This window comes from Polypterus senegalus, chromosome 6, assembly GCF_016835505.1.
Source record: "Polypterus senegalus isolate Bchr_013 chromosome 6, ASM1683550v1, whole genome shotgun sequence".
In the NCBI taxonomy this organism is placed as follows: domain Eukaryota; kingdom Metazoa; phylum Chordata; class Cladistia; order Polypteriformes; family Polypteridae; genus Polypterus; species Polypterus senegalus.
Genome location: NC_053159.1, coordinates 78276177 through 78289405, shown reverse-complemented (window position 1 = coordinate 78289405; position 13229 = coordinate 78276177). Strand labels below are relative to the sequence as shown.

The window sequence follows — 13229 nt, the reverse complement described above, 5'->3', positions numbered from 1 at the left end:
GTGTGTCTCCTGATTGGCAATAGACATGCCAGCTATAAACAAGAAAACCACAGCTATGTAAGACAGGTACAAAATGGCACCAACCATACAAAAAACAAAGCACAACATGATATAATATATAAATGCACAAAAATAAATATATAATAATTCCAAAATTTGAAGAATCATTTCAGGAATGTCCACAGCACCCATTCAGTACATCACTTAGATAAGCTCTATGTGATGTTCAGCTTGCTATCTAGGTCAGTAGCACAGTCATTAAGAGAATGTTATCTTGTACAGAAAGCCATTTTAGTCAATTCACATGACACATGACATAAACTGTCTAAATTGTAGCAGTTATAGTCTGGTTGCACTTTAGTGTAGGAAGAGAAGTAAGCTGCAGTGATCCAGTTCAACAGCACTCAATAAAGTTCAAAGAAATCATACATCCATGATATGTACATAGAATAGATTCTACATAGGTTTTTGACATTTTGACTGTGGCTGAGGTGTCTAAAGTCACAGAAAAGAATGACTCCAGGGCTATTAGACAAGATTTTAATGATTCCAAAATGAATGTTTCATAACAGGCGCTGTTAAGAACACCTTCGCATTGAGAAAATGTGTAAGCTTTTCTTTACTGGTAGTATTTTCAAGAAAATATCACTGTAGATGTGCAAAATGTTGCTCCATTCAGGGAATATGAGATTGTATTCATGAAGTGGCCAGTCTGAGCTAAATTTGAACACTCACCACAGGAGATGGATTAAAGGGAATGGCTTAAATAAACAGACTGCTTGTGACTGGAAAGGATGGCTGGAACACAAACCTAAGCTGTTCATAATAGCATAAAGTAGTGTGGTGTTGGGTGATGCACTCATGGTGCTCCATTGACCCTGGTTCAACTAGTATCTTGCAGGTGTTCTATGTTGGTTTCATAATGATGGCTTCCTTTCACATCCCCAAGACAAGCTTGTTAGGCTAATCTGAGTGTGTAAATTGCACCAGCATGAGTATGGCTATGTGCGTGAGTACTGGCATCCCATCCATCTTTGGTTCCTGCCTTACACTGAGCTCTGCCTGAATAGGCTCTTGTTCTGCATGACTCACTAATGGAATAAACACCTTTAAGAAATGGATAGACATTTTGCAAGAGCTGGAAAGGAGAGGAACAGATAAAGGAATGAATAGAAGGAAATGCACTCTTCACTATATGAAAAAGCATATAAATGAGTTTAAAAAATGCACCTCAGTGCTATAGTTTGGTTGATTCTTTCATCAAACCAACTCCCTAGTGTGTTCAAACTTGGGGTCACTGAAAGCCTTCATGATAAATAATACTCATAATTATAGCAATACAATAAACACTTCCAGAGATTTTTACTCCTACAATTAAAGTGCTGACATATTGTATTAGGCAATTTACTCAAGGCCAGGCAGTAATCGGGGAGATTAAACTTTGCGATTTTTTTCCTTTACCACTCAGGTCATACAGCCGGCATTAATTTGTAGAATGTACCTTCTCAAGAGACTCAAGATGTATTTTTATCCACTGCAATGTTTTGCAAGTCTTTGGTGGCTTCCAGGAGTCATTCTACTTCAACTGGTTTATTTAAAAAAGATACAGCACTTCTCCAGACTTAGTAATACTTAAACAAACAGCATATCAAATTAAAGAACAAGGCAAAAGGAAACTCTACTAAATTATACAATGATGCATTTATTATTTTTAATTCTTAAACTTCACTGAATGATTGTTTTGAAGTTCAATATTAACTCCATAATTACTGAGAAAATGAATAGCTTTAATCACGGCGATTGGGAAATCACCATGTCTGTAGAAGTGCCACAATAAACTACAAATGACATCTTAAAAAAAATAAATATATATATATATATATATATATTGTAAGTGATTAACACTTCATTTATGTTCTCAGACAGGGAGTGCTAAAACAAGCTCAAAATTTCCCTAATTGGGATTCATCTCCTTAAAGTGTTAAATACACAACTGAGAAACTACAGCACAATCCTGCAGCCTCAAGTTTATAAAATCACAAATTGTTTGCTACCGTTGTTAAATTCAAAGGTGTCATTTTTACAAATCTACATTTAACATATTAAAATAGCTTAAATAAGTTAATTTAAGAGAACTGAAATTAGCTTATGTCATTTCCATTATATGATTATATTAAACAATTAAAACAAAGTATTACCAAAATAATTATGCACTTTCTATAACATATAGATTGCTTTAAAAGCCTTGCTGTATCATCTTTATGAATATTTATCCATTTTTCCTTTTAATTTTTTTTTTAAGCAGCATAATATCTCTTACATGTAGTGAATGAGCTGAAAGCAGATCCACACGTAATCTGTAAGTTTTGTATTGCACTTGTGCCCACTGTCATTTTATGATGTTTTTTCTTTAATGGAGAGACCGGGTCTTTACTTACTACAGGTTTGGCTTATTAAACTTCATACCTTTCAGATTCCATACATTTTCAGGCATAACCTAAAATTTATAAATAAATGGGGATTGCTCATGCATTACTTAAATCCTTATGAATTCTCACATGTATGCATCTTTTAAATTTTTCTTCTACATGTGCAAAAATATGCATACATGCATTAATACATATAAATTTTTCCTAATGCTTAACATTAAAAAAGACATCTTCTTCTTTGATGTCTGCTGGTGGTTCTCAGTCTGCTTTGAGTTGTTCTGCACTTTACACTGGCATGTGTAGTTCATTATATTCATCTTGGCCATCTTCATCAAAGTTTGGAGAAGCATCATCAAAATCCAACTGAAAAAAAGTATATATATATATATATAAGCATTTTACAACCAGAGTAGTCAATTGATTCTTCAAGTTAGAGGACGATACTTCATTATAAAAGATCTGACAACATGGCGTCAGCATCATGTCTGCTACTAACAAAGCTACATATTACAATTACATATTTTGAACAAACTGTGAACCAGTTGTTATTTACTTCTAAAGAAAACACATAATTTGAAGAACAGGTTTGTGATTTTTCAAGGGAGTATTCTGCCAAAACTGACATCATCAGTTCTTTTTAAGGTCATTGAGCTCACTTCTACCATCTGGGTTAAAATGAGTTGGACTTGTATACAGTTCAGAAAGCAGCAAGTGTTAATCTATGTGGAAATTTTTGAGGTGTAACCATCATATGACCCTATCATTTTGAAAACTTAACAATAATATTCTATTGTAATTTTTTTAGCTATTAATAAAAAAAACGGTACTTAGGTTTGGAATTGTGGCTTAAATTCACAAAGATGTCCAGCTACCTACACGACATAACTATAGTGAAGCAAATGGTAAAGCACATTTATGGGTCAATGGCAGTGTGTAGATTTTAAATACAAATGGTATGGTCAGGCTTGTGTGGTTGTAGATAACACGCCGTAGTGTAGCCAAGTGGCCTCAGGGTGTTGATGAGGAAATCAACATTCACATCCAGATGCGGTCAGCCCAGTTGGTTTCCCCGCTAGTGCTCTGAGGATCGCAATCAAGGCACCTACACCCACATTAGTATAAAAGAAGCCTGAGTAGGATAGACAGAAAGAACACAAAACGAATGGAAAAGAAAAGGAGGCTAAAAGGAAAGGACAGAAGAGACAGGATCGTAGCTGAATTACGGAGAGGAGGCAGGTGGTCAGGGATGTTGCCCTGAGGGGAGCAGTGGCGTTCCTGGGTAGGATCACTCCTGCTGAGCAGCCACATTAGCGGAAGTGACCAACTGCTCTAGCAATTCCCCCAGATGCGTACTTGCAGGTTTCCCTCAAACACTGAGGGATGGTGGCAAAGACACGAGCTGGATAAAAAGATTAACGGCACCTGTCAAAGGATGTTTCCTCTTGCTGAAGAAACCTAAAAGGGTGAACGTCTCGTTGGTTTTAGATGGAAGCACAGAGACTCACGTGTGACTTTTAAGGACAGATCCTGACTGTGGTTTTAACCGTCTGATTTTAACTATTTGGAATGTTTATTTATTGTGACTTTTAACCTTGACCAATGCACTGGCTTTTATTTGGGATTATTTATGGTGGACTGCGCTTTACTTTGAACTGATTTGATTAGTAATAAAAGTACTGCACACTTTGCACCATCTCTTGCTGTATTTTGTGTCCTCATTACCCAGTCACTTTCATGACTGTAGATGTACCGAATTCAAGAATGTTATGCCAGCTGCGGGCAACTCGGGCATCACAGTAAGATATATGTATCTTGTAGGTTTAATTAGGTGGTGCATGGCTTAAAGAAGCTGATATGGGCATCACTGGGACTGGAGAAAAGTCTGGAATATGACCTACTGAGGATAGCATGCTAGTGTCGGAATTTCATTCTGTTAATTTATATAAAGTATTTTCTCCTTCTATATCCTTTGCTTATATCCTTCACTTGAAACAAGCACATGACAAACATGCTTGGCATGATGAGAAATTATAATGGTGTCCTCTCTGGTAACAGTAGAAGGTAACAAAAAGCAGTGAATTGTTTGTCTCTTTTCTAATAATTGTGGGTTTTGGGATTAATTTACACCACACTCACCACAGTATACATCGTACTTATTGTGAATGAGTGCATAGTGTATAGGAACCTGTATAAAGTGTTGGGGTGCCTGTTTCCTGGGGGCGCAGAAACAGAACATAAATCTGCCTCTCAGACTCTCAAAGTAATAGAGCAAGTGATGATCTGTGAGTTTCATCCCATAGGTTTGTTTTGGTCCAAATGAGACGCTGTCCTTTGGTAGCATTTGGCTTTTATAGGTGTCTGGGTAGAAGGGGTGGGTTAGTTGCCCTCAAAGAGTATTTTCTCGTTGCTGAGGAAGAGTAACAAGATGATACACTTAGCAGTAACTCCCCCTCTTGGCCTGGTGGGGTATTACATACCTTAAATGAACCCTGAAGACGTCCTTCATTTACACATGGATGACAATATACAAATTACTTGTGATATTTAGTTTCAGTGGTCTTTGTTTGTTTCTATAAATATATATATGTACATATGAATATTTGAATTTTTTTAAATTGTTTGGATTGTTTATTATTTCACATCTAAAGTATTACCTGTCCCTATACTACACTTCATCTAATACAGAAAAAACTAGTTTTCTTCATTTAATAACACAATGCCCAATTGTTACATACTACAATTAAACACTTTATTTGTCAAATTCATGCTGATGAACAAGTACTGAAACTTTTGATGCTACCATATGCTCGTATTTGATATACGGCACTATAGTGACATGGGTCCACATATGGTAGGCTTATATTCCCAAATATTTCAGTTTCTCCTGTGCATGTTCAGTGTCTTTCTTGGTAGCAAGGCTTCATTTTATTTTGGTGGCACATAAAGAGTGCTAAAGGTAAAAGTAAGAGTGACCGTGTCTGGTTGCAGAAGTTGCTTTTTAATAAGAAAGACAATGAGTTACTTCTTATCATATGATGCCAAACAATTGAACATTTAAACAGAGGGAATTCTGTTATTATTAACATAGTTTAGGCTGCTTTTTTATTTTTTTTTGTAAATGTTAAATTGGTGTTGATGTGTTAGTGAGAGTGCTATGCAAACCTGAAGTCACAAAGAATCTGAAAAAATTGGATGCCTAGATAGATTTACTGCCAGAGAATCACATTTCAAATAAGTTTAACTGAACAAAAAGGAAGAATTTTAAAATTGTTTTTGGCCTTCAGCCTTGACACTTAGATCTAAATGGAAAAGGTACATTGTACTCTATGTGTGGAATGTATTAAAAACAAATATATTTCTGATAAGATATGAGATATCTCGCATTTTCAGACGCAAAGCTCAATGGCTATTCTTTCTAAGAAAATTCAATTGTTTTAAAGTACACAAAACTACAATGGCACTTTTTTTTAAGTTTTTTTTATCAAATCTGTTATCACATTTGCATTTTTAGGTTTGGGAACCTTAGCATTAAGGACATCAAGTGTCATAATAATACTGTTAAACTGAGTAGTACAATAATAGCTTTGTAGCAGTCCTCTCTCACTGAGCTACAGTATATCGCAGTTTAGAAGGAAGGCCAACTCAGTTTTGTCAGATAACACCCATTCTCTGTTTCCTACGTTTTATTTGTTGCCATTTACTGCAGAATTGGGATCCGAAGGGACAAAAGCAATAGATTTAAGAAGTCTTTATTCCCCAGATCAATAACCACTTGGAATTCTTATACTTGTCAGGATTATGCTGAGTTCTGATTTTACTATTGTGTGCTGTTAGAGTTCATTATTTCTATTTGCAGAAATTATGTGTGTATTGCTTAAAACAATAGTTGTCATGTATGGTCTCTTGTCGTATTTTCTTGTATCTGCATAACTATTACTATGTTTTGTATTTTTCTTCTGCCAACAAATTTACCTCCTGGCTACCTAAACTAATGAACGAAAAATACCTATCTTCATCAAAGTGCACATATGTGGTTTTTGATAATGGAATAATGGAATAATTATTAAAAATCTCTGACACTGGACATTTAAAATACATGACATTTGCCTTTTTCCACTGTTTTGTATAGAGGTGTCTATAATGAAGCAATACGTGTCTCTTAACTTAATGACACTTGTCGCTTTAAAAGAAGGTTGGTAATGACCAGAATGTGGGTTGTAAAATTGACATTTTTAGTAAAAGATACAAATTTCTTATAGATTTGGAGCATTTGGAATTGGAACTTTAGGATGATAGGGTTTTGATTGTGTGTTTTACATAACTCCTCTATGCAGAGTGGAACATTTTAGTTGGTTCTGCTTTTAATATTACTGGACAAGACATCCCCCATGGCTAATATATAATTCCCATTCTCTATATTCTTCAATTTTTGGTAAAGCCATTTTGTATGCTTTCAAACAGTTTGAATTCCATGCCTTCAGTATATAGGACCCTGCCACCTGGCTGAAAAGAATGAAGAAAGCTGTGTTTGCTGATTTCTCTAACTCTGAGAAAATGTACTCTGAAAACGTTATCTCTTAATTTCTAATTTCCTCATATTTATTTAATATAGTGCCTTTTTATAATTAAAACCTTTGCAAAGCACTGACTGCGGCAGTGAATCATTTATTTATTTTTTAAACAAATAAATAGATCAATAGATAAGAAAGCAAGCTTGAAAAACATTATATGAACCATCACACATTTAAAATATAACACATTGACTGGTTTAATTTTTTTCACTTCCTTTTCTCCCACAACAGTAATGCAAAGGAAAATAGTTTGGTTTTTTTTTTAACTTTTTCCAACTCTGGTCCAAAATTAAGAGAGAAGTGTGAGTTTAAAAGAAAAAAAAACAGTGCTGACTACATTTAGAGGAGTGTGGAAGCTACCTAAATTAACCTTTGTTGACGAATGGTGCATGTTACAAGCTGATGCTTTAAGAATAATGTTTTAAGTTTAGGAATAGAAAGTTAAACTAAAGTTCTGTATTTGCTTCAGCATTAAACGTCTGAGGATTCTTGCTTAGAAGAAACAGACTGGTCTTAAATAGGATGTCTTTTACCGTGGCTGAAACATATTGCAGCTTATGAGATGGACATAGTCACAGCAAAATTTCCCAGTTTGAGAAATGCAGACGAAAGAGGTGTAGAAGAATACTTTAATCCATTCTTATAAAAATTAAAGCTGTACTTGAAAATAAAGCTACCGTTTTTTCAACACATTTTCCATTATGAGGTAATCAGTTTTGTTCAACATGATGAACATGTGGAGATGAAATTAAAATGATTATTCTTTGTGGAAATGGGATCATGTCATATTGTGCTTACTGAATATTAGCTGTTGCTGGAAAAACAAAGTGGTCACCGGAGATAACATGATGTGTCCCTGTGCATAACAAAAGGAAATGATGTATTTTGTATTGATTTAACTGCTGTTGACCTGATATGATGTGAAATGGCCTTTAGTTAATGACTCATTCTAAAAACTGTTCACAACTGTGAGTGAAAGTACTCTACATAAAAGCACAACAGTGACAAGCAATCTGACATGATAAAAATCATGGGTTGGGTTGGACATTTAGCCTGGGGGACCAGACTTCTTCTTCTTCTTCTTTTGGCTGCTCCTGTTAGGGCTTGCCACAGCAGATAATCTTTTTCCATATCTTTCTGTCCTCTGCATCTTGCTCTGTCATACCCATCACCTGCATGTCATTTCTCACCACATCCATAATCCTTTTGTTAAGTCTTCCTCTTTTCCTCTCTCCTTAGCATCCTTCTCCCAATATACTCAGCATCTCTCCTCTGCACATGTCCAAACCAACGCAATCTCGCTTATCTGACTTTGTTTCCCAACCGTCCAACTTGAGCTGACGCTCTAATGTACTCATTTCTAATCCTATCCATCCTCGTCACACACAATGCAAATCTTAGCATCTTTAACTCTGCTACCTCCAGCTCTGATAATTTTGTTTTTAAGAGTCTCATGTTAAATATTAAATGTTTACATCATATCCCAAATCAAATATCATAAAGTGTTTGTAATATAATGTTACAGTATAACTTACATCTCAAAGTAACATGTTCAAAACTTTGAAATTATGAAAATGTACACAAGTAACAATATTGAAAAGACATTTTTTTTCTGTTTGTTTATCTGCTTATTGTACTCACAGCAAAATAAACGACTTAGAAAATGTATGCATGGCGTAACATTCAGTGTGTTCTGGGATTAGGTTCATTTTTGGTAGTACTAGGGTGTTGTACCATGTTAGCCATTATGAATGTAGTGAGAAGTCAAGTAAATGACACCTTTCATTGGCTAACTAGAAAGATTACAATATGCAAGCTTTCGAGGCAACTCAGGCCCCTTCTTCAGGCAAAATGTAATGATTACATCTTACCTGAAGGAGGGGCCTGAGTTGCCATGAAAGCTTGCATATTGTTCACTTTTTGGAAAGACATGCATGTTAAGTGGACTGGTGATTGGCATTTGTGTGTGTGTGTTCACCCTGTGATGAACTGGTGCCCGATGCTTGCTGGGTTAGACTCCAGCTACACTGTAACACTGCTCTGGATAAGTGGGTTTAGGAGATGGATTGGTGGAAAGTTGAATCGTTTAAAATTTAGTATTTACTTCATCAAAGTGACATTTTTGTTTTATTGAATATTTTGTCATTTGTATGTATTACATAATAGAGGTTTGCTCAGAGTATCTCACCATTGTTTGTATAGGTAGCAATATCAGACATAGGCTATGGTCAAATTTGTGTGACTGTTTAGCAATTTTGATAGCTCAGACTGATTACTGAGGGTCTGTTAAAAATATAAAAGTTGAAGCATCTTCCCATCTCTTAACCTAAATTTGTAAACTAATCTGTAATTAAAGTTGTACTGAAAGTTTTTCTGATTTTTTCAAGGGTATGAAATTGGAATGAAGGATGGATTTAATGGATTTAATTATCATAGTTTTTGATTATGAATATATTTGCATTAGCTGTGAAATTAAAAATATTAAAAAACAACTTAGTAACATAATACATCTATGGGTGGGCCAGACCTCACATGACCATATACTTAAACTCTGCATATGATAAAAATATATCCTTCAATAAATCTAATTATCTAGATATGAAATTATAGAACTAAGTGTTTTCAAATTCACCCTTCAATTTTAAAATTTTGTTTAATTCAGATGATAGTCAGTGAAAGTAATCATTTAATACAAAAGCAATGTAACACACATGCATGGGTTCATAGTGATCAAACATATAAATTTAACCTCTGGTTACTAAGTTGAGATGGTCCAAGTATTTAACTAGCATACATCTATAGTTACCTGTCATGGGGGGTGTACAAGATGAAAACCTTAGGACAGTCCTAGAGGGAGGGATTGTACTGTATTGTATTTCTTGACTGGCCTTGGAGTACATAGGAATTCTCATGGGGACAGGCTTGTTGAGGAGAAGGTTACTTGGTCTTTTCATCTCAGCTCGTGCCTCAGCATTCCACACAAGGAAACACATCAGAAGCAGATAGCAAAACCAGAAAGTTGTTCCATAAACCATAAACTACCCAGAGTTTTCCCAGAACATTAAAGATGAAGTACTTTGAAGTAATTTTTAAAAGCCATTTTCAATAGTGTACAGTATGTTAAAACATTAAGACCCACTTCAGCTTCTTCATCATGTTGGTCGGAGAACCAAGGGCGCTGGCTCTATTTATTATAGGATTATAGGCTAAAGGATCATCTTATACATTATTAATCACTTTAGAAATCTCAATAGTTTTCTCATGTCCCTGTACTTTGCAATTTGTTTTTCTGATGTGTTTTCTAGGGTGTTGTCGCAGATAAATCTGGACATTTTAGTCAATAAGAAAATACTGATCTGTGAAGAAATTACACTATTTTATAGTGTAAGTGTAAGTTTATAGGTTACATTAAAATAATTAAAGTGTAATCTGATATATTCTTAATCACTTCAGAAATCTCAGTAATTTTCTAATGCCCTTCAAGTTTGCAATTTATTTTCTGATATATCTGGACGTGTTAGTCTCTATGAAAATATCAGTTTGTGAAGAAATGATTTTAGAATGTCTTTGTCCACCAGTATTAATGAGTTTGGATGCCGGAAGTGTATTTATTTGTGAAGTGTAATGATCTGAGATCCAGAGTAACATGGACATCATCAAAGACAACAATCACATCATATTTTCAAGAAGTGAAAAAGAGCGTGAAGTTATTGTAATTAAAAATCGTAATGAATAACCATGATGGATGGCAAGAAACCTTGGGATTAATAAAGTATCTATCTATCTATCTATCTATCTATCTATCTATCTATCTATCTATCTATCTATCTATCTATCTATCTACAAGAAGTTATGATTGTGGGCAAAATTGGCAATGACTGTGGCAGTCTTAAATATTGCAAATGCAGCCATGATTTTTTTTTAAATTGAGGTTTAATACACAATTAAAATATCTTTCCATTATAAGCTTATAAAAGCTTGGGAATTAATGTGAAAGCTTCACTATGATTATTTTCTATTTAAAAAAGCACTTCTCTTGTCTGCTATTGTTAGAATGACAATCACATGCCAAGAGACACAGGGGGAAGGTATAGACCAGGAATTGGATTGAAACCCATCATACTGTATCCATGAGGAGGCAGTGCTACCCACAGTGCCAGCCAAAGTACATTTAATGTAAATCAAAACCTATTGGGAATTAAGTGTAAAGAATCAGTGGTCCTTAAAATGTGTTAAAGGTTCTGTAAAGATTTTGCAGAAAAAAACTGAAAGAAACATACTGCTTTTAGCTCCCGGTCTTCAAAAATGTGTGGTAAAAGGAATCTGCGCAGAGGTACAGTCATGAGGAGGATAAATGGGAAGGCCAACGAAGCCACAGTCGATTTCACTATCCAAAGAATGACAATGCAGAACAGCTGTATGCAGGTAAATAGGTTCATGCGCCATGTTTTTACCTAAGATTAAAAAAAAGTACAGAAGAATTAAGAACAAGTACATATTGATATCATACATATTTATAATTGATTATTAGATGTAATACTGAAATTAATGCACATTTTATATGCAGCCAGCTGCAAAGCAACACAATAAAACTATTGCACTGTTATCATACAGCATTTTTAGCAAGAAGTGTTTCTAAGTACAGTCCCACCGTTTTTTGAGGGCTTGTTTTATTACAGATAACATTGTACAGACAGCTAACATAATTACATAATGAATGCACTGTGTACATTATTATGAAAGTCTGAATTGCTTTCTTTCGATTACCCTATTGTATGCTTTTGCAGAATTCAGAGAACAATAATAGTCTTAAATATCACCAAAGCAAATCAGCAAAAGATTTATCACTGAAGTATATATTATGTTGTGCTTTGAACATCTTTTTTTTAACTCTTCTTATCATGATCTTGATAAAATACTTTCATTTGAGTAATCCTGTGCTCTAATTGAAAAACAAACATAGGATAAGCTTTAGGTGCATATTTACTTGAGACTTTAACAGAAAATGGACCAAAAAGACAAAAGTCTGGAAAAATTGTCATGTTTGACATGTTTCAGTTGAAATATCTAAATATGATTTGAGACTAATCAATGAATTACAGTATTACCTAAAAAAGCAAGCATGGTCACCTGCTTACCAACTTGACTACTCCCTTTTTATACACTTTAGCTGTAGAATAAAAGTAACTACATCACACTAACATGAAAAATAATGATTTCAACTAGAGGTGTATACGTTACAAAAAACTGTTTTGTTTAGAATGAAAATGTTATTTAACCATAATTTTGCTTTCTGTCTCATCCATCTCCTGCGGCCTCATGTATAAACGGTGCATACGCACATAAATGGTGCATACGAATGTTTCCATGTTCAAATTGCGATATATAAAACCTAAACTTGGCGTAAAGCCACGCACATTTCCACAGTAGCTCATACCCTGGCGTACGCAAGTTCTGCACTCAGTTTTGCAGACTGGCGGCACCCAGCGTCAAAGCAGTGCACTGTTCCTGGGTGGTTACCCTTTCTTTTTTAGATCCACATCCCTGACGTGGCTTTAAAAATACTGTACACTAAAATTAACTGCCTATTGTTTATTAGTTTAATGCATCTGATTGTAATTAACCAGTAACAATATAATGGTCCACGGAATGGTCAAACTATTCTAAATACAATAGCTGCTTTAGCGTACACTTACCTCACTGTAAACTTGCGATACATTTATAATATTGCACAACCTGAGCCACTTTATAAAGAGCGTATTTACATATGATGACAATATCATTTTTAAGATGAAATGCAGCAAAGTATGTTTATTATATTATACAGATAAAACTTTAACTTAATTTAAATAATCTATATTGTTAATAATTAAACATGTGAGGACACGGTGCCGTAACGCTAGCAATGAGCTTGCGCTCCGTTCACAGATTGTTCCTGCCTCGCGCTGTATTCTTCTAAACATGTACTATGAAGATATTTCAATGTTCCTTAAAAGTTTTGAAGAATCGGCATTCTAAGCTTACAGATGGCTTAATGCCTATTACGGAGCTGATTGTGTGGCGATTGGGTATTTGGAGAAAGAAAAGTAAGGACAGGAATTGGGGGTTAGTACGTTTGAAAGAGACAGCACTGCTTCAATAAATTATTTCATCGGAGGTTGCGCACAGCGCAGCAAGCATCTTGCATGAGGCATGAACAATCACTGAAATGACTTAATGTCACAGCTGA

At 34.8% G+C, this 13229-nt stretch overlaps 1 protein-coding gene across 6 annotated transcripts in view; it reads right to left on the bottom strand.

Moving 5' to 3' along the window:
- Nucleotides 1–1204: 1204 nt before the first annotated feature.
- slc4a3 (solute carrier family 4 member 3) overlaps nucleotides 1205–13229 on the bottom strand; it is a 274743-nt gene continuing 262718 nt past the window's right edge. For all 6 annotated transcript variants that reach the window (XM_039756390.1, XM_039756394.1, XM_039756391.1 and 3 more), the window contains 2 exons: nucleotides 11281–11454; nucleotides 1205–2792 (listed from right to left, as the gene is read on the bottom strand). In XM_039756390.1, coding sequence (XP_039612324.1) covers nucleotides 2715–2792; nucleotides 11281–11454 — 252 coding nt within the window. In that variant the 3' untranslated portion in view covers nucleotides 1205–2714. The remainder of the gene's footprint in view (nucleotides 2793–11280; nucleotides 11455–13229) is intronic.